This window comes from Rhinolophus ferrumequinum, chromosome 15 (assembly GCF_004115265.2).
Source record: "Rhinolophus ferrumequinum isolate MPI-CBG mRhiFer1 chromosome 15, mRhiFer1_v1.p, whole genome shotgun sequence".
Lineage (NCBI taxonomy): Eukaryota > Metazoa > Chordata > Mammalia > Chiroptera > Rhinolophidae > Rhinolophus > Rhinolophus ferrumequinum.
The window spans coordinates 40,882,759-40,905,150 of NC_046298.1; the positions used below are offsets into that span (position 1 = coordinate 40,882,759).

Below are 22,392 nucleotides of genomic sequence, written 5' to 3' on the forward strand. Positions count from 1 at the left end.
GAATATATCAATGTTTCAAATCAACGCGTTGTACATCTTCAATTTACAAACCTCTGTCAATTATATTGCAATAAAAAGAGCAAGAGTTATGTGATGTGATTCTTTAATTTGAACTCAAAGAAGAATTTTTATCAAGATATATAGGGTGGACCCGATTCTATACGATATTTTCTCCAGTTCCCTGCGAATGCAAGAAAACTAAAGCGCAGGAAAAGCGGAGTTTTGCTGCTCTGTTTCATATCCTGCTTGATGGTTACATCTCCTTTTTATGAGTTCTTGGTCACAGGTGAATAAAGGCCCATGTAATAAAGGCTTATTCAGTGCAGCTCAGCCCGCCCCTTTCTCTTCTGGTCTCTATTTTTAGTTCAAACATGGCACTCCTTTGTAATTATTTTCCATTTATTTTTCAGATTTCCAACTTCGGTCACGTGTAAAAGAGAACAGTGAGAAAAAAGAAAAACGCAAACGGAGTTCCACAAGGACCCGCTAGTTTATTTGGATTCCACCTGCCACTCTAAAAGGAAAATTGCACGCTGGCGGGAAGCTCAGCCCTACAGAGGATTCTGGGACACGTAGTCCAGACGCTTGCTGTGATTGTAGCTCTTCCGCTCCAGGAAAGTGCGGGTATCTTACTTGCTCTGCCGGAGAAATAAGGATGTATAAGTCTGCACGTATGGAGGCATTTCGGCTGCCGGAGGGCGAGGATAGGAATCCTGCACCTTTCGTGGATTCCGGGAAATTCGATTCAGGTCGTCGGTGTTGGAGCGGGTACTTTTACCCCAGGCCGGCGGGGCAGCGACTCTTGTTCCTCTCGGGGATGCTGGGAAATGTAGTCCGTGAGTCCCCCCCCGAAGTCAGAGATACTTCCGCTGCAGGAGGTTGAGCTTGCGGCCTTCTTTTCTCTTTGGGAGGTGAGTGAGGTGGGTGACCATGGGGACCTCGCGGCTTCTTTCAACTTTTCTGACCGGGTCGTGAGATCCGCCGAGCAGGCGGTGGGTCTCAGAGAAGAAAAGCTGCGGCCAGCGGCAGAGCGCGGGATTGAGGGGCGGGGGCGGCCGCTTGCCTTACCCTGGCCGGAGCCTCTGCGTTAGGGGCGTTTCGCGAGTCCCCGTTACAGGCGGACCGGGATCGGGCAGGGTTTGCAGGTCTCCCGGGCTCTCTGCTGCCAACCCACCTGCCCCTACCCCTTCCACATGCTCGGTCACTTTCTAACCATATAATGTTGGCTGAGAACTTTAATTATCTCTGTGCCTCAGTTTCCTTTTCTGTAACGGGATAGTACAAGTACTTGCCTTATACATTTGTTTTAAGAATTAATGGCATAGTACAAGCGAAATGTTTACAACACTTCAGGCGTGTGGCAAGGTGTTAAAGGTTAATATGGTCACAAAAGTGTCCTTTTCTCTGGAAGCTCCTCGAAATGTCACTTGTCATTCTCGTCGTTTTGATCCCTGCAGAAAAGGAGGCTGTGCCAGGACTACTACTGACCGTTTTTAAGAAAGAATGCGTCACAGGTGTTCTCTGTGGTTAGGACCAGACAGAATCGTAGTATCTCCCAGCCTCCTTTCCTTTCCCTGCCCTGACTTTTGAAAGGGGGCTGTAGGAAGGAGGGGAGCGAGCCCAGGGCTCCTCTCCACAGAAACCCACCGCGACAGTACTTAGCATTTCTCTTCCCTTTGTGTTCTGAGCCACATAAGGTATTTTATTCATTAGCAAATGTTTCTGCTACAAAGGTGTTCAGTTAGTGTTAACTAGTTGTGAAAATATGTAGAACATGTACAGGGCATGAGTGATAGTCATAGCAGTTAAACACTGAGTGCTAAGTATCATTCTAAAGGCTTAATAAAAATTATTTAACCTTTACAAGGCCCTATGAAGTGGATACTGTTACTACCTCTATTTTACAGATGAGGAAATGGAGACAGGGCATACTGCTGGTAAGAGCAGTGGGATGTGCCTCTAGAGCTAGTGTTCCTTATATCTTTGGGTATCCTCAGTCCCACAGTCTAAAATCCCACAATTGGAATTAGGAACCAAAATACAAAAAACAATCTACAGAAATAGTCAACCATAGGAAACTGGCTGCAGAGGAGTCAGTTTTGATTTGGAATCAAATTGTGGAGATAGGTTGGAATTTATTGTAGAGGATTTTCAAAGTGGTTCGTGAATTTGGACCGTTATAAAATTTTGAAAACGTTTTCATTTTATTTTATTCCAAATAACATTTATAGTCCATATTCTGATTATAGAAGAAATGCACACTCATTGTAGTGAATTCAGAAAATACAGGAATCTACAAAGGAAAACATTAAGAATTACCCAGAACACTAGGATATAGACAGTTATTAATATTTTCATGCGTTTCTATTCAGCAGTTTTAAAGTGTGTATTTACGTTTTTTGAAATTGTTATCTATTCATAGTTACCCCCTAACTCTTTATTATGGAAATTTCCAAACATACCCAAAGTATGGTATAATGAACTCCTATGTAACAATCATCCTGCTTCAATCCCTGTTAATAATCTTGTTGCTTTTTCTTCTCCCCATGCACATATTTTTCCCCTTGAGTATTTTAAAGCAAACCCTAATGTTGAGTCAGTAAGACTTGATAAATTAATTATCATAACTTGTTTATATATAAAGACCAACAGGAGACTGAGGGGGTGGAGAAGGTTGTATTAGTTTGCTAGAGCTGCTGTAACAAAATATCAAAGACTGAGTGGCTTAAACAACAGAAATTTATTTTCCAACAGTTCTGGAACTAGAAGTTCAAGGTCAAGGTGTGGGCAGGTTTGGTTTCCTCTGAGTCCTCTCATTTTGGTTTACACGTGGCTGCCTTCCGACTGTGCTCTCACATGGTCTTTCCTTCGTGTGCTTACATGCCCCTGCTGTCCCTGTGTGTGTCCAGATTTCCTTTTACAGGGACACCAGTCAGATTGGTTTAGGACCCACCCTGATGGTCTCATTTTAACTCAGTCACCTTTTTAAAAATGCCCTATCTCCAAATTCAATTACATCTGAGGTACTGGAGTTTAGGGCTTCAGCGTATGAGTTTGAGGGGCATTCAACCCTTAACAGATATTAACAGCAACTCTAAGTTTTTCTCTGTTGGCAACTAGGAGAATATTACTTACACGAAAAAGTTAGAAAGCTTTGCAGTTAGTGAAGGAGGATGAATAATTTTCTCCTTTGGAGTTGCTCTTGCCCCTGGCATGTACCTCTCAGTTTCTTCTCTCTCTTCCATTAGGCTACAGGGACCTTTGTTTCATGGACCTCGTCATATTCTCAGAGTGCCCAGCACGAGGTCAGCAGAGAAGAGTGACTCAGTGAGTAAGTGATTCGTGTAGCTGTCCAAAAGGGTGCTACAGCCTGGGGCTAGAGAACAGAAAAGAAAGATAATCCATATCCATATGCCTTGTCTTTTATTTTACTTTCGGTGGGCTGTAGAATCCATCAGCCTTTTCAGAGTATTCAAAAGCCGCTGTGCAGTTATGCATTAATGTTGTCACGATCTACAACAAATTTCCTTAGAAACAAATCCGTGTTAATGGTCAATGTTTTTGTTTTTTGCATGGGGACCATAATGGAATGAGAATGGTCCACAGACGTGGTGTACCTCTTAGACTCAGAATTTCCAGTGCTTTATATGTACTAACTCATTGTTCATAACAATGCTATTTTTAGTCTCATTTTAAAAAATGAAGAAACAGGCACAGACAGTTGAATAAATGACCTGGTGGCACAGTCAGCAAGCCACAGAACCAGGATCAAACCTCAGCAGCTAGGTTTGAAACCTAGCTCCAGCACTCTGTGACTGGGTAACCTTGGGCAAGTTCCTTAAGTTCTCTGTGCCTCCATTTTCTCACCTGGCAAATAGGGATAACATCAGTACCTACGTCCTGAAGTTTTTTGAGAAGGTGAAAAGAGAGATGATGGGTAAAGAGCTTGAAATAGTGCCTGGCGCATTGTATGTCCTCTATATTACAGACTAGAATTGTCCTTTATCTATTACAGGTGAGTATACAACATGAAAAATGCAGCGAGTTATTGAAAGGGCAAAAAGATATTTTAAGGTATTCTTTTCTCCCCTGCCTTCTGCTTTTGGTACTTCAACTGTGTCTTACAGTGGAACAAAAATGAATAGTTTCTACCATTGTTTAAACCTAAAACTAATTTGCTGTCTTTTGAACTTAGAGAGTCCCGGGAGGCTGAGTATATGGTCTCTGCTGCTTTAAAAAGATCTGAGTCTGCTCTAATATAGTAACCATTAGCCACATGTGACTGTTGAGAACTGGAAATGTGGCGAGTGCTAATTAAGACACACAATAGATTTCTAAGACTTGGTATTAAAAGAATATAAAGTATCTCAAGTTTTATCTTGATTACAAGTTAAAAGTGGTAATATTTTAGCCATATTGGGTTAAATAAAATATATTGTTAAAATTAAGCTCACTTGCTTCTTTTCACATTTTTTTAATGTGTCTACTAGAAACACTTAAAGTACATATGTAGCTTGCATTACATTTCTGTTGGACAGCATGGTCTGGCATTTACACATCACTCTTGCCTCTTAGACCTCTGAGGGCACCTTACAATAGAGAGTTGGTAACCAGGAGGCTTGAGCCAGGCAGAACCCTGCCCTTGGCTTCCTAGATGTCCTTGGTCACTCAGATAACTCCCTGAGAGGCGGAATAGAATAATGTAGTGGTTCTCAAACTTTGGTCATATCAGAATCACCTGGGGAACATGGTGAAAAGTAAAAAAGACTCAGGCCTTTTACTATTTGAATAAGTATGGGCTTTATTAGCTTTCTCTGTAATTCCGATTTTGCTCTGATCCCCTCCTGTTCACCCTGTTTGGGGAGGAGGAATTCCTTTCCTAAAAAGGGAGATGGCTGAATACATGACTCTCAACACTGGACAGACGAGACTGGCAGCAGTTTATTAGTCACATACTCAGAGCGTGTGGGAGGAGGACACTTATACAGCATGCAAGGCCATACAGGGCGTGCACTTGGGATTAGAATGAACCAGCAGGGGCTGTAGTAGGCGGGCTTTGTAGTGACAACAGGGTAGGGTGACCCTTGGTTCCCATGGAGGATGTGATTGTCTTGTTTGAATAATGTCACAGTCTGGCAGGGAGGTGAAACCCGTTAGATTGAGGACCTGATGGGGGTGCATTTGGTCCAACTGATAGGGTGAATCGTGTCAGGTCTTAATTTATAAAGGTGACTGAGTGACAACATGGAGAGATTGATGCCACTGAGAAAGATTTTTAATACAGTTCCCCCAGATATGAGAGGCATAGCATGCCACACAAGGCCACATGAAGCCTGTCACACACAGGAATCAGGAAGCGGGGGTAGGGGGTGGGAGGTGGAACTGGAACGCTTCCTTTAGTACTACCCTGGCAGGAAGGAACTAGGTAGAGACATCCCATGTTGGATACTAAGTAAAAACAGGCAGGTCAGGGTCAGTGGTTGGGGGAATTATATTAGGTTGGTGCAAAAGTAATGGCCGTTTAAAAGGTTAAAAATAATTGCAAAAACCGCAGTTACTTTTGCACCTACCTAATAATGTGACTCATGTGCCCTCGAAAGCTTGCTTGCAGGGAAGTGGTACGTAACGTTGGTCAATAGTCTGGCGCTGTGATTCAGCAGACGTGTGGAGAGGTCGGGAATAACAGCGGTCAAATAGCCAATACAGAACCTTAAAACATAGTTAATATACAGGGGAACTAGCTGGGTGGGGAGCCTTTCCCCCCGGGGTCAGGGCCGTAGCTGGAGAGAGCAGAGGAACTCATGGCTAGGGTTTTGGGGCCGTGTCAGGCCAAACATGTTAAGGCAGCACCTGGAATTTCAGGCTTTACAATACAGACGCACATCAGTTTACTGTATGGTCAAGTGCATGGGTGCTTGTGTCAGATTGCCTGGGTTCATGGCCTGGGGCGACGGGAGGGGAGCAAAAATGCACATATCCGCCACCCACCTCCACAGATTTGGATTTAATTACTTGTGGATATGGCCTGAGCATTTTTTTTTTTTAAAGCTCCTCTATGAGTCTAATGTAGTAAAAAAGGCTCTGGGTGAAAATCTTCACTCTTTTATTGGCCACTGATTAATCACGAGCCAAGTTAATGTAGCTTCTCTGTTTCTCAGTGTCCTCATCTGTAAAATGGGGCTAATTACTGCCTCAAGCTCTAGAAGCGTTATGACGATCAAATGACATGCTACACGTGAAACATTCACATAAACGATGCCGTGGTGGGTACTAAGTCAGCTGCTGTAAATGTCAGCTACCACAAGTATTGGGAGTGTTTTAAGGACGGCCCAGGTTTCCTTGAGGGTAAAATTAGGTACTTAGAGTTGATCTGGGTACTCCTTCTGATCCTAACAAACCTTGATGGTAATTCTGTTTGTTAGGATCAGAGAGAAAGAGAAACTTGAGATTTGTGTTTACCTTCTTTAGTTTGTTTGCCCTCGAGCACTAGGGCAGTCTGTCGGAGTTAGTAGTTGGCGGTGAAAAGCTCAAGTCCTTCATCTGTCTGAAAACATCTAGAGGGCGGTATGTAACTGATGCCACTCAAACTGCCCTCCAGGCACCAACACCGTTGGCATCACCTGGGGTGTTGTTAGACTAGAGGCTCTTAGTCCCCACCTGGATCTTCTGATTTAGACTCTCAGGGGTGAGACATAGGCAGCTGAATCTTCATGGGGACCCCAAGCGATTCATGGAACATTACAATTGGAGAAGCATTGGTAGAGACAACAGGCTTTTTAACAACAAATATTTTCTGTTTCCCTCTGGCTAAATTACATGTCCTTGAGATATCAGATCCTGACTTGGCCCTTTTGCCCTTGGTTCGGGGCTCTGCTGAAATGGAAGAGAAGCCTTTCGTGACACACTTCTGTAACAGCCCCTCTTTCCATCTCTTCGTATTCCTTTATCTGCCTATTGTTCTTCAAAGCATCTCTCACTCTGTTACTGGTTTGTTACCCTTGTGTTCCATTATATCAGCTCCATGAGATCAAGGTCTTTGCCTGCTTTGTTCACTGCATTTTTCACATCTAGGGTCGTTGGCTGGCACAGAGTCGGCTCTCGGTAATTACACGTTGAATGATGGATTCAGGTGATACATAATGAGGCCTGATCTGTATGATGGCTCTGTCAGCCATTCACTACAGCAGTCATTCTGAAATCTTTGTTGAGTTCTTACCAAGCGCTTGTAGCAGCATATTAGGAGTTGGGGATCCAGAACAGGAAACAAAAACTCTCTGTGGGACGGATGTGATGAATATAAATAAGTAAAATAGCTAATGGTGTTAGAGAGTGGTGTGTGCTAAAGAGAAAAGAATTAGCAAGGATAGGGGATCGGAAGTGAGGGATGTGATTAGGAGATCAAAATTCTCTATAAGGTGGCCCAAGAGAACCTGTCTGAGGAGGTGACATTTGAATAGAGAAGGAAGTGATTATCGCCCCCCGTCCCCCGCCTTTTTAAATTAGTTTCAGGTGTCCAAAACAATGTGATCGACATTTTACACTCTTTACAAAGTTATAACCCCCCTCCCCAATCTACTACTCCTCTGACATCGTATGTAGCTGTGATAGTTCCATTGACTGTTCCCTGTGCTGTACTCCAATCCTGTGACTATATATATATTAAATTATAGTTGACATTGTTATTCAGCTTCCGCCTCAGGTGTACAGCACAGTGGTCAGGCATCTACACTGTCCCTTAAGTGGCTTCCCTAATAAGACAAGTGCCCATCTGACATCCTACAAAATCTTTACAGCATTGATTATATTCCCAAACTGTCTTTTGTATCCCTGTGGCCATCTTGTGGTTACCAATTTGTGCTTTCTAATCCCTTCACCTTCCCCTCGTCTCCGTCCCCCTCCCCTCTAGCAATCTCAGTTTTTCTCTATATCTCTGAGACTGTTTCTGATTAGTTTGTTCATTTATTCTATTCTTTAGATTCCACATATAAATAAGATCATATGGTATTTGTCTTTCTCCATCTGACTTATTTCACTTAACATAACGTTCTCTAGGTCCATCCATATTGTTGCAAATAGTAAGATTTCATTCTTCTTTATGGCCGAGTAATACTCCATTGTATAAATGTACCACAATTTCTTAATCCAGTCATCTACTGATATTCAACAAATGGTGCTAGGAAATCTGGACAGACACATGCAAAAAAAAAAAAATGAAGCTGGACCACCTCCTTACGCCATATACAAGAATAAATTCAAAATTGATTAAAGACTTAAATGTAAGATCTGAAACCATAAAACTCCCAGAAGAAAATACAGTAAGTAAGTTTGCAGACATTACCCTTACAAATAGTTTTACTGATATATCACCTCAGGCAAGGGACGTAAGAGAAAAAAATAAACATGGGATTACATCAAGCTAAGAAGTTTTTTCACAGCAAAGGAGATCATCGATAAAACAAAAAGGCATCCTACTGAATGGGAGAAGATATTTGTCAGTGATACATCTGATAAGGGGTTAATATCCAAAATTTATAAAAACTCATTCAACTCAACACCAAAACAAGAAACAACCCAATTAAAAAATGGGCAGAGGATGTGAAGAGACACTTTTTTGAAGAGGACGTACAGAAGGAAGTGATTCTTGAACTGCTTCTCCTAACCACATTTTCCCCTCAAATCTCCTCCTGTCTGCTGGGAGAGGAATCTGTTTCCCACACAGAAGCAATCTTCTTACACTCCCTTCCTCAAGTCCTTTGCTGCTTTCCTGCTGACCTATGGATGAGACTGAGAGTTTCACATCATCGTAGTATGAATCCTGCCTCTCTGCACATCTTTTTCTGCTTCTTATTTGTCCTCACGTTGTCACGTTCCTTCTCTGGCAGTTTTTCAGTGGTTCTGCTTCTCTTTGGCTGATAGAAGTCAGTAATCCTCCAGGGCTTAAATCAAACCACATGTTTGTAGAACTCCTTGCAATCAAGTGTGGGTCTTGCGCCCGGGATCTCTTCCAGAGGACCCTGCTCACTACTCTGCTCCTTAACATGTGTAGCATATGCGGTCAGACAATTAAGTTCGTGAACTCATCCTAGAAAAAGTGCTACATACCTCACTGCTGAATATCACTACGGTCACCTTCGAAGTACTTCCCTTGGGAAGCTATGAACTGATGCCAGTGTCTAGTCCACCCTTCAAAGCAATTTTGGAACTCTTTCTGGAATGGCCATCAGAGCTGTCATCGTATTGCCCTTGATGTCCTGAATGTCATCACAATGTCTTCCTTTCAATATTTCCTTTATCTTCAGGTAAAGAAAAAAGTCATTAGGGGCCAGATCAGGTGAGTAGGGCGGATGTACCAACACAGTTATTTGTTTACTGGCTAAAAACTCCCTCACAGGCACTGTGTGAGCTGGTGCATTGTCGTGATGCAAGAGCCACGAATTGTTGGCGAAAAGTTCAGGTCGTCTAACTTTTTTCACGCAGCCTTTTCAGCACTTCCAAATAGTAAACTTGGTTAACTGTTTGTCCAGTTGGTACAAATTCATAATGAATAATCCCTCTGATACCAAAAAGGTTAGCAACATCCTTGCAACAAGTTCGTGAACTTAATTGTCAGACTTCTAATGTGCCAGTTTCCTAATCACTAGACCAAGTTGAGACTGGGTAATTGAATTTCTTTTAATAAGGTTTCCATAAGTGTTCATTCAATTAATAAGCTCATTTATTTAATGAAGAATAAGTTAGCCTGTCTAATGCTAATTGTGCAGGCAATGACATAGTTGTTCTGAGTATTTTGAAGGGCACGTTCTGTGGATTTTGCAACAGGATTCCACGTAGGCAGCAACTTGGAAGAACAGAAAGCACCTTCCTTTGATGATATTTTTATAAGTCCTTTTGGAAGGCTCTTTTCCTTTAAAAGAGGACTTTGATCTTGCCCAAGGACAGCAAATACGGTGAAAGATCTAGAGGCAAAACTTGGAGACAAAACCCCACTCTCCAAATCCTTTCCACTGGCATCAGCCTCAGAATTTTGCAACTCGGAGACCTTGGACCACTTAATCTAGTCTCTCACATGCCTCCGCCTGATGGTGGGTTCATTCATCAGGACAATGACAGTGACCGCTGAGTGTCTGCTGGAGCAATTGCTGTTACAGGCACTGTTTTAGGTGCTTGGGATATAAAGCTAAGTAAGCATGAATCACCATGCAGACAGTTTATATGCTAATTATCCCCTTTCCCCCAGAGGTGACGGGGGTGGGGGGGTAGGGGTGGGGGTTGGGGGGGGGAGATTGTCCTGCAGAACACTCTTACTGAGCAGCAGAAGTCACTGGGTAAATACAGAGTCAGAACACAGTGAGTTACAGATTCCCAAAGGGTATTTCTACGAAGATGGGAAAGTTTTATATTGCCCTTTTCCATACTAGCGTTCTTCTATCTTAAGTTGGATGACTAATAATAGTTAACTCAGAAATGAAGAAAACGTAATTAACTAATGATAATCTCTTAACCTGGGCATTTTACTCTCAATTTCCACCCTCCCCAGAATCGGAATCAAACCCTGGAAGCTACAAGGAGAACTTCAGGGCCTCCATGTGCGGTTGGGCGGCTCCTGGCTGAAGGGGAGAGTGGTGTCTGCAGCCCAGCTCACATTCTGCTCGTCAGGCTGTGTGCGGCTGAGCCACCCCGAGGAGGTGCTTCCTTGACTGTTTCATGCAAAGCAGCCATACGGGTAACCTCTACTGAATGTTTAGGCTGCCAGACACTGTTCCAAATGTTTATGTGTAGTCGCTTAGATTGACTAACCTTCGTACACAGTTTTATGAGGTGGCGTTTATCATCATTATCATCACCAATATATAGATTAGACATTGAAGCACAAAGTACTAGCAAGTTGGAGATGCCAGTATTCAAATACTAGTGGTCTGATTCCAGAGCCTACACCCTTCACAACTCTGTTCTCTTTTCCCTCAAGCAGATCCTGTGGCTTCAGAGTCCTCTCCCTGTTTCTATGTCTTTTATCCCTAGCTCTCAAGCTCTCATTTCTCTTTCTGTGAGCCCTTAGACCCTCCTCCCCCACATCTGCTTATTTTCATCTTTAGAAGCAACAGAGAGACAAGATCTACAGTACTGGCTTTGATGTGAGAGCTGGATTCAGGTTCTGCCCCTGCCTCTTGACCTCACCAAGCCTCAGCTTCCTCATCTGTTAAATGGGAACAATAGTCACCATCATCATTTACTGAGAACTTCCTAAAATGCCAGGTACTCTGCCCAAGGCGTTGCTTAAATGAGCTCATTTATTCCTCACAAATGTCCTATGACTAACATTCTGTTTTTCTGTCATGTTATAGCTGAGGGTAGGCACAGAGGTGTAGGTGATTGGAACAGAGTCACCCAACTAGCCCAACAGTAGCGTCTTCACAGGTACGTGGGCGGTACCTTAATGAAACAGTGCATGCCAGGTGCTTCACAAGGTCCCGAACACATCCTCAGTGCTTATTCAGTGGTAAACATTACCACATTTGTTGTTTTTATCGTTACTGTGATCACGATAGCTTGTTACTCTAAATGACATCTTGATTACCCAACTTATAGTTAAATAAATCTTGCAGAGTCACAGGTGTTTATTAATTTTTCTTCATCTCCATGATAGAGTCTTTTTCAGGCCCTACTGTTACCGAAGTAAATTTTGCAAGGTCTTATATCTGAAAAAACAGTCGCCCATAGAGTCAAATTCAGAGAGAAAGAATAGTGGACAAGGGAGGATGGACAGTTATTATTTAATGGGTACAGCGTTTCAGTTTGGGATGGCGAAAAAGTTCTGGAGATGGATGATTGTGTAACAATATGGATGCACTTAATGAACTGCATACCTGAGAATGGTTAAAAGGGTAAATTTTATGTGTATTTTACATTGAAGAAAAACCACAGTCGTCCATGCAATCTTAAATATTATTGCAAAGGCATCAAATTAAGTATGACAAACCAAGGGAGAATTAACAGGTATTTCAGAGGTTAAAGGTGACTTTCATACGGCAGAGCAATGACTTATACAGGCTCCATTGATAGGAACCATTTATGAGGACAGGTTTTATGTTAGTGAATATTACCTGCTTTTCTGCTGCTACTGAGAATTAAGTTACCCTGAAAGTAACCTTTGAGCTTTCTGCCTATTCACTTAATTCTTACAACAATCCTCTGAGGAAGGCATTGTTAATCCCTCCATTCTTAATCCCTCCAGATGAAAGAATTAAGGCATCAAGATATTAAGAATTTACCCGAGATGTTACAACTAGTAAATAGCAGTTCCATGAACTTAGGCATTTGGCCCCAGATATTACTGTCTTAACCTGGGTACTTGACTCTCAGTTTCTACCCTCCCTAGAATCAGGCTCATACTCTGGGAGCCACAAGGAGAACTTGTATCAGAGCCTCCATGTGCAGTTTGGCGGGTCGTTCACTGCACAGGGTCTCTTGGCTGAAGGGGTGAGTGGTGTCTGGAGCCCAGCCCACACTGTGCTCGTCAGGTCCCCCTAAGGAAGGGGCACGGTTGCTTTTTCACATAAAGTAGCCTTATGGGTTACTGACATCCTTGGCCCGACTGATGGCTTTTTTCTCCTTCTTCCCTTGTGCCTTCCCAAGACTGAGCCATTCTCCAGAAGAAGGAGGACAAAATGACCAAGTTCAAGGTGAGTTGGGCTTGCCTCTCTAGGTTTTAAATTGTCATCTCATTTCTCAATGATTAGACGCATCCTGTTTTTTTTGGGGGGGGAAGGATTAAAGAGAACAGTACGCATTTGGGAAGCTCTTATGGGCCAGATAGTCCCTGCTTTTTATTTTAGCGTAGTTTAATTTTTGTTCTTTTATAATTTCAGAAATAAGACTAAAATAGAAAAAGTCAACACCAGTGGAAACAAATCTCCCACTTTACTACTGTTTTCCCATGTTCTTTTCCTTGTATGCATTCATAACTGTATATTTGTAATCACTGCATAGTTAAAATTCTCAAATTATAATTAATATTATATACCTTAAATTTTTACTGGCAACATCATCTTCCCTTGAATTGATGTACTGTGTGTGTCTCATAACTTTTCCCCATTCGTGGACATTTATGTAGTTTTGATTTTTTTACTGTTTTAAAGAACATGGTAGTAAGTTTTCCTAATATAACCATTTTTCTCCAAAGGGAATTTGGAAGAGTTTGCATTCTTTGTTCTTAGTGTTTTAGGAATGCTAAATTGAAAAAGTAAAGATGGCCAGTAAACGAAATATGATGAGCTTATTAATTATAAGTATACAGATAACCCCAGTAAGTTGTTTTTTACTGATCAGGTTAACCAGGATTTAAAAACATTGGTTATATTCAGTGTTGTGTATGGTATGGGGAAACAGGAATGCTAATATTCTCTTGGGGGAAGGATAAAATAGAGAAAAAGTTGAAAAGAAAATCTGCCATTGTACATAATTTTGAAGTTGCATATGCTTTGACATTGTAGTTGCACTTCTTGGAACTTTGGGTCCAAAGAAAATAATTAGATGGGTGCTAATATCTATGTAAAAAGTTGTCTTTTCAACATTTATTATGAAAGGAAACAATTTAAAACAATTTAAAAGACTCTGGTCTCTTAGAATCTGGAACTACTTCGTGCACATCCTTTCCACTTTTCTCAGTGCTGCCCTTCTCCCAGTGGACCTTTGTTGCAAGATTTAGGTGGAGTGTGTTTGGTGTTGTAGGAGCCATTGACCTTCAAGGACGTGGCTGTGGTCTTCACGGAGGAGGAGCTGGGGCTGCTGGACTCCACCCAGAGGAAGCTGCACCAGGATGTGATGCTGGAGAACTTCAGGAATATGGTCTCAGTGGGTGAGGACGGGGGCTCTGTGACTGAACTTCAGCCTCCTGCAGTGTTTATGTGTCTTTGGATGTGCGGGGCTTTGGAGCGCTTGAACTGGTTGCCAGTATTCTAAGCAGCATGGGACACAGAGATGGCATTTTTCTTGTCTTCCTCCTCTGCTAAAGTATGTGTTTTGTAAATGAATTGTAAATTGACAGCATGACTGCTGTACATCTTTGATTTTTCCTAAATTGTGATTGTCTTCAATTAGTGGGTCATGACACCCATTTAGGGAACTGTACCAGCATTTTTTAATGAAATAGAGTAGAAAGTGTCAGAGCCCGTGGCAATAACTGCACCTGGCAGCACAAACTGCAGCCTATTGCCAAGAATAGTGTGAGAAACGGTGGAGCGGGTTTGATGAAAATACACATTTTTTTCCCAGTAGTTTGTACTTACATCTATATATCCTGGGGTTTTGCATAAAATGTATTTCCTCTGATGGGTTGTAACTGACAGTTTGGAAAACACTAATTTTGATGTCCTAATGATGATGCAGTGAGAACCCACAATTTATAGTAATTTTGGCCGGTAATATATTAAATGCTTGTCCTTACCTTTTCACAGGGCATCAGCCTTTCACACCAGATGTAGTCCCCCCGTTAGAGAGAGAAGAAAAGCTTTGGATGACAAAGCCAGCCAGCCAGAGCCACGGTTCCTTAGGTGAGAGCCGTGTGCCTCTGGGTCCGTCCCACTGCTTGTCGCCTCCACTGCTCTGTATGACTCTGGACTCAGTCACTGCCTTGGCGGTGGTTTACTGCAGGAGTCTGCATCGCTCTCTCTCCTATTTTGCTGTTTCACAATGAATTCCCCACTCCAAGCGATTCTTGTAAATGTTTGTCAGATCCTGTGAGTCCTCTGCTCAAAACCTCTAGTAGCTTCTTACCTGATTCAGAGTAAAATCCAAGTATTTAACGTGGCTTAAGATATTCCATGTGGCTGTTGTGCCCTGTTCCCCCAGCCCTCTGTAAACACGACCTGCCACTTTCCCCCTTGTCAGTCCATTCCATCCAGTTGTGCCTCTTTGCTGTGCCAAGCAGGCTCCCGCCTCAACACCCTCCTTGTTCTCTCTGTCGGTAGTGCCATTTTGCTGTCATCCTCTTGATCTCTCCCTTACATCACGTAGGTCTTTTCTCAATTGTAATCCCATGAAAAAGGCCTCTTAATATAAATTACTTAAAATAACTAATATAAAATATTATAAAATTAATATAAAATAATATTGAATGTCAAAATAAATAAAGTGTAAAAAAGAAAAAAAGAAAGGCCTCTTATAACCCCTCTGTTCATAATACCTTCTTCTTCCTCCACTCTACTTTTCCTTACCCTGTCGTAGTTGGTGTCTAAGCACTGATCACCACTTAACATATTAATATATAGTTTTTTTTAACTATATTCCCACTGGAATATAACCTCAGGAAAGGAGAAATTCTGTCTGTTTTCTTTATTGCTATGTCCTCAGTGTATAGAACAGACATGAAAGAGGGTAGATGCGCTATAAGTATTTGTTAAATGAATGAATGAGCTAATAATCGTTACATGGACTTTTCTCCATTGGTTGTGGATCCTTAAAGGGTGGTAATCAAAAATGTATGACGAAGGCAAAGTCCAGAGCAGCTGTTTCTCCCCAAGGAGCGTCTAATTGTAATGTATCCGGTGCTTTTGGATATATGTAGATATGTATCCATTACACCACATCTAATGAAAGCTTAGCTTTGCACTTGCGACAAAATTGATTATCATTTTCCCCGTGGCTTTCCTGCAGCCTTAGTAGTGAATCATACTGTCTTGGTAGAGAACTACTTTTTAGAATGACGATTCTAATAACCATTTTATACAGAGATACCTGTACTACTTACAAAGCACCTTTGATATTTTTCTATTGTTAATGCTCGTCACAAGGTACTAAATTTATTTTAAACTCACTGAATCCCAGCCTTCAGCTTGAAAAACAGTGGTGTGATCCATATAGGAAAATGTATCTACATCCATCAATTTCATAGTCTGCTTTCAGACATTTTTCCTGAGGCTCTAAATATTGACTCCTACTTGAAAAAGGAAAACTTTACGCACAGAGAAAGGAAATACAAAAATTCCAGAAGTAATCAATCCATAAGCCCCATGGCCACGTTTATGCCTTACGCTTTTTTTTTTCTCCCAAGTGATTCTTCACATGATTTCTGATCAGTATGATTTTCTCATCAGCTGCATCCACTTAGTTTAGCCCTGTATCTGGTGAAGCTTTTCACCTTCCCAGCAAAATTTCTCTTTCCGAGCCCTTTCCTATTATGGGTAACTTAATTGGAAAAGCTCTTTTACTTTTGTAACACAGCTCAAACTCTCACAAAGAAGTCAAACTGGGATCTACATACAATGTATATTTATTCAGTGTGTATTTATTAAACACTGACCGTCAGGCATTGTTCTGGGAGTGGTGATAAAGCAGTGAACGATACAAAATGCCTGTCCTGTGATATTGCATTCAAATGGGAGAAGACAGCAAAAAAAGAAGATAGTATGTCAGATGGTAATATGTGTTGTGTAAAAACAAAGCAGAGTAAGATGAATGGAAACTGCCAGGGTTATATAGTGGATAAAGAATTTACTATTTGATACTGGGTGGTAAACAGTCGCACTACTAAGGTAGTATTTGAAGAGAGACCTGAAAAGTAAGTAGCAAGCTGTCTGACTAATTGATAGAACAGAGTTCCAAGGAGAACATAACTCTTCCTGTTCAGTGTTGACTTGGAGAATCTATATTCTGCCCTGTTTATTTCCTCCTTACAAGTTCTTGCTCTAGTCCTCTTGAAGGCTGTTTCCCAGCAGGAGGTGAAGGACCACTCTCTGCTTACACTCTAAACTTCAGACTCTTTTTTTTTTCTGATTAGTTCATTCATTTATTCCTTTCTTTAGATTCCACATATAAGTGAGATCATATGGTATTTGTCTTTCTCTGTCTGACTTATTTCACTTAACATAATGTTCTCTAGGTCCATCCATATTGTTGCAAGTGGTAATATTTCCTTCTTTATGGCTGCATAATACTCCGTTGTATAAATGTACCACAGTTTCTTAATCCAGTTGTTTACCGATGGGCATTTCGGTTGTTTCCATGTCTTGTCTATTGTGTATTGTGCTGCAATAAACATAGGGGTGCATAAATTTTTTTGAATTAGAGTTTTGGATTTCTCCAGATAGATACCTAAGAGTGGAATTGCTGGGTCATAAGGTAGTTCCATTTTCAGATTTTTGAGATACCTCCATACTGTTTTCCATAGTGGCTGTGACCTTCAGGCTCTTGAGTGATATTTTCTCCCAAATGTCTTTCCAACCAACCTGGTGCCTCAAAGGCTCATAATATTGGAGTAAACTTCCAATAAAATAATTCAAAGCAAAGGTTTTCAACATTGCTTGGAGACATTTGATAATCTATTCATAAGAATTTTACTAGACATTTTGAGCAAGGCTCAAATGTAAGGATTTTACTGGACATTTTGAGCATTTTGGTCAGATGTGTTTGCAGTAGGCAGGATTATGTGGAAGTTATTTGTCAGACACCAGCTTCAGCAAAAGAAGAGAATGCTTCTAGTAAGGTTCAGCTTGGTCATTGTAAAGATGCTCCAGGAAGTATTTTTCTTGCAGCCACCAAATTTTGAACCTGTAGATCTCTAATGAAATTTAGTACAATTCTGAATGGGTCTTGTTAGTGTGTAGTGAATGGGGACCTGGTGAACCAACCTCCTTTTGGTTTTGGGAGGCATGTAAATCAGAGAACGTGATACATGATAAAAATGGAACTTGGTCCTGGTTCAATAAAGCCTGAGGTTATAGGTCTAAGTTTATAGCCTCGACATTTCTGAACAAAGCATTTACATGCCCCAACTTCAAATTCTCTTTATCCTTTTAGGAGACAAGAATCTAAATGATACGAAGATTGTTCAAGAAGTTGGATTAAGGTACCTGTCACATGAAGAGCTTTTCTGCTCACAGATTTGGCAACAGGTTACTAAGGAGTTAGCCAGATGTCAAGATTCCATAGTAAATACTCAAGAAACTGGCTCACAGTTGGAAAAACAAGATGATGCACTTTATAAATTTGAAGAATTTGGTAAAGGCTTTAATCTGAGTTCACATCTTGAGGTTCCCCACAGAGTCCACACTGCAGAAAAACCTTACAAAGGGGAGGAATGTGAGAAAGCTTTCACTCAGGACTTTCATCTTCAAATTAACCAGATGGCCCATGCAGGAGAGAAGCCCTATAAATGTGAAAAATGCGAAAATACCTTCCGTCGGTTTTCAAGTCTTCAAGCCCATGAGAGAATGCACAGCAAAGAGAAATCATACAAATATGATACGTCATGTAAGAGTTTCAGTCAGAGGTCATATCTTAGTCATCATCAGAGAGTTACCACTGAAGAGAATTCACACAAATTTGAGGGGTGTGAGAGGAACGTCGGGAAAAGCTCACATTGTCATGCTCCTCTGATAATCCACACTTTAGCGAAACCCTATAAATGTGAGGAGTGTGGGCTGGGTTTCAGTCAGAGCTCATATCTTCAAGTCCATCAGAGAGTCCACATGGGGAAGAAACCTTATAAATGTGAAGAGTGTGGGAAGGGCTTCAGTTGGCGTTCACGACTACAGGCTCATCAGCGGATCCACACTGGAGAGAAACCATACAAATGCAATGCATGTGGCAAGGGCTTTAGTTATAGCTCACACCTTAATATTCATTGTAGAATCCATACAGGAGAGAAACCCTATAAATGTGACGAGTGTGGGAAAGGCTTCAGTGTGGGTTCACACCTTCAAGCCCATCAGATAAGCCACACTGGAGAGAAACCATATAAGTGTGAGGAGTGTGGGAAGGGCTTCTGTCGGGCCTCAAATCTTCTGGACCATCAGAGAGGCCATACTGGTGAGAAACCATATCAGTGTGATGCATGTGGGAAGGGCTTCAGTCGTAGCTCAGATTTTAACATTCACTTTAGAGTCCATACAGGAGAGAAACCCTATAAATGTGAGGAGTGTGGGAAGGGCTTCAGTCAGGCCTCAAATCTTCTGGCCCATCAAAGAGGTCACACTGGAGAAAAACCATACAAATGCAGTACATGTGGGAAGGGCTTCAGTCGGAGTTCAGATCTGAACGTTCATTGTAGAATCCACACAGGTGAGAAACCCTATAAATGTGAGAAGTGTGGTAAGGCCTTCAGTCAGTTCTCAAGTCTTCAAGTGCATCAAAGAGTCCACACGGGAGAGAAACCATATCAGTGTGCAGACTGTGGGAAAGGCTTCAGTGTGGGGTCACAGCTTCAAGCCCATCAGAGGTGCCATACTGGAGAGAAGCCATACCAATGTGAGGAATGTGGGAAGGGCTTCTGTCGGGCCTCAAATTTCCTGGCTCACCGTGGAGTCCACACGGGAGAGAAACCATACCGATGTGATGTGTGTGGTAAGCGCTTCAGACAGAGATCATACCTTCAAGCCCACCAGAGAGTCCATACTGGAGAGAAACCATATAAATGTGAGGAATGTGGTAAAGTCTTTAGTTGGAGCTCATACCTTCAAGCCCATCAGAGAGTTCACACTGGAGAAAAACCTTACAAATGTGAGGAGTGTGGGAAGGGTTTCAGTTGGAGCTCAAGTCTTATAATTCATCAGCGAATCCATGCTGACGATGATGGTGATAAGGACTTTCCCTCATCAGAGAATTCATACAGCAAAGAAGCTCTATAAAATTATATGTTTTAGTACCTCAAATGGGTGCTGAAATAGTCCAATTATCAGGCCTGTCATAGAAGATGAAATATTTGTTTTATAAGTCAGTATTTCAGCCAGAGTGTGACATGTCATAGTGGTTGGGTGACCACACAGCACAGAAGCCTCATGAGAGTGGAAAAATAAGGACTTCATGCAGAACCATGACATTCAGCACATATTACACAGAGGAGAGGCTTAAGAAGGAAGGATGAGTCTGATCTGGAGTTAGCCAAAAGTACTAAGAGGGAAATGCCAGGATGTATTCCACTATCACATAAGTTCGAGAGGGTAACCACTTTGTTGACTGCCAAATATACTCTGCCTTTCAGTGCCTAACACATAGATGTTCAGTAGTTGTTAAATGAGTTAAAGAGAGGACAGTCTTATTTCAAGTTTTTATTCAGTTCATCTCCAAATATGTTTATAAGATTGTACTTAGAAGAGGAATTCTGCAAGGCTTGGAGGACATTTAAATTAGACACATGGGCTCATTTTCCTAACCTGCAGGTCCTGTGAACTAAACTTTATCAAATTGAAGGTTGTAACCCATTAGTGGGTCCAAAATCAATTTCAGTAGGTTGTAACCAGCACTTTGTATGCTAACAATTGAGGTATAATTTGCATGCAATAACATGCATAAATCTCAATGTTTACAGCTTCATGAATTTTGACAAACATGTACACTTGTGTAATCACCAAGCTCAGTATATACAATATTTCTATTAAACCAGAACTTTTTTTGGTGCACATTTCCAGGCAAGGCCACCTTCAGTGGCAACAGCAAGTATTGTGATTTCTACACCATAGATTAGTTAGGTCTGTTCTTGAGCCTCATGTGGGTTCAGTACGTATTGTTTTGTGTCTGGATTCTTTTGATCAAATATATGATCATCTCAATAGATTGAGAGAAAGCTTTTGACAAAACATCCCTTCCTGATAAAAAGACCTCAGTGATATAAAAGGCATCTATAAAATTCTTACAAACTAACATTCTCTTTTTTTAATTAAGGAATAATTTATATACAGTAAAATTGACTTTTCAATGTATCATTTTGTGTTTGGACAAATGCTTACTGTCATATTTATCACCACCACAATCAAGACATTTAACAGTTCCATCACTCAGCTTCCGTCCTGAAATTCTTTTGTACTTTTGTAGTGACCCTTTTCCCCATCACATCCCCTACGCCCTTAGCAACCACCAATCTGTTTTCTGTCTGTATTGTTTACCTTTTCCACAATGTCATATAAATGGAATCATACAGTATGTAACCTTTGGAGTCTTGGCTTCTTTCACTTATGCTCCTGAAATTCATCAGCCTTGATGTATGTGTCAGTAATCATTCCTTTTATTGCTGAATGGTACTCTGTCGTATGATGTACCATATTGTTTATCCATTTATGATTTGAAGGGTTTCCAGTTTTTAGCTGTTATGAAGAAAGCAACTATAAACATTCACATACAGCTTTGTGTGTCAACATAAGTTTTCTTTGTCTTAGTAAATACTTAAAAGTGGGATTGCTAGGTTGTATGATAAGAGTGTGTTTAACTTTATGAAAAACTGACATACTTTTCTAAAATGAACATACCATTTTGCATTCCCACCATCAGTGCACGTCAGAGTTTTGTTTTTAGTATTTCAGTAGGTTTATAGTGGTATCTCATTTTTGGTTTTAATTTATATTTTCTTAAGTATGTTGAGCATTCTTATATATGAATGTTTGTTATCCTTATACCAGTTTTCTTTTGTGAACTCTTCTTGTTCTTGATTTTTGAGAATTCTTTTTATGTTCTGGATACATGTCCTTTGTCAGTTATGCATTTGCAAATATTTTATCCTTGTGTGTGGACTGTATTTTTATTCCATTAACTATTTTTCACAGATGGAGTTTTAAAATTTTTTGATAAAGTTTAATTTTTATCTTCCATGGATTGTGCTTTTGGTTTCAGATATAAGAATTCTGCCTAATCCAAGGTCACAACACATCATTGTTGACTATAGGTATTATATAATGTTTTATAGCAGATCTCTGGAACTTATCCATTTTGCTTAACTTTATGCCTATAGATTAATAACTTCCATTTTCCTCCCTCCCCAGCCCCTAGCAACCACCACTCTACTTTGTATTTCTATGAATGTGATTACTTTAGACACCTCATATAAGTGGACTCATATTTACTTATTGTGACTGGCTTATTTCACTTGGCATAATGTCCTCAAGGCTCCTTGATGTTGTAGCATATTACAGGATTGCCTTCCTTTTAAAGGCTGAACAATATTCCATTGTAGGTATGTGCCATATTTTGTTTATCAGTTCATCTGTCAGTGGACATTTGGGTTGCATCTACCTCTTGGCTAGTGGAAATAATGCTGCTATGAACATGGGTGTTCAAATATCTCCTTAAGACCTTATGTTCAATATTGTATATATACCCAGAAGTGGGGTTGCTAGATCATATAGTAACTCTATTTTTAATTTTCTGAGGAATCTCCATATTGTTTTCCATAATGGCTGCACCAATTTGCATCCTACCAACAGTATGCAAGTGTTCCAATTTCTCCATATCCTTGCTTACACTTGTTGTCTTTTTTTTTTATAATAGCCATCCTGACAGGTGTGAAGTGATATTTTTATTGTGCTTTTGATTTGCATTTCCCTGATGATTAGTGACATTGAGCATTTTTCATATACCTTTTGAGTGTCTTCTTTGGACAAATATCTATTCAGGTCCTTAATCCATTTT

The 22,392-nt window shown here is 40.9% G+C and overlaps 1 protein-coding gene across 5 annotated transcripts in view; it reads left to right on the top strand.

The window, feature by feature from the left end:
- LOC117035490 (zinc finger protein 45) overlaps window positions 1–21,380 on the top strand; it is a 29,330-nt gene extending 7,950 nt beyond the window's left edge. The window contains exons 2-11 of one of the 5 annotated variants that reach the window (XM_033129363.1): window positions 411–911; window positions 3,249–3,331; window positions 10,538–10,723; window positions 11,094–11,253; window positions 11,343–11,415; window positions 12,377–12,477; window positions 12,634–12,680; window positions 13,729–13,855; window positions 14,454–14,549; window positions 17,794–21,380. In XM_033129363.1, the coding sequence (XP_032985254.1) occupies window positions 12,666–12,680; window positions 13,729–13,855; window positions 14,454–14,549; window positions 17,794–19,622 (2,067 nt within the window). In that variant the 5' untranslated portion in view covers window positions 411–911; window positions 3,249–3,331; window positions 10,538–10,723; ... (2 more) ...; window positions 12,377–12,477; window positions 12,634–12,665 and the 3' untranslated portion in view covers window positions 19,623–21,380. The other 4 variants (XM_033129365.1, XM_033129366.1, XM_033129368.1 and 1 more) reach the window with 4 other exon arrangements.
- Window positions 21,381–22,392: the final 1,012 nt, after the last annotated feature.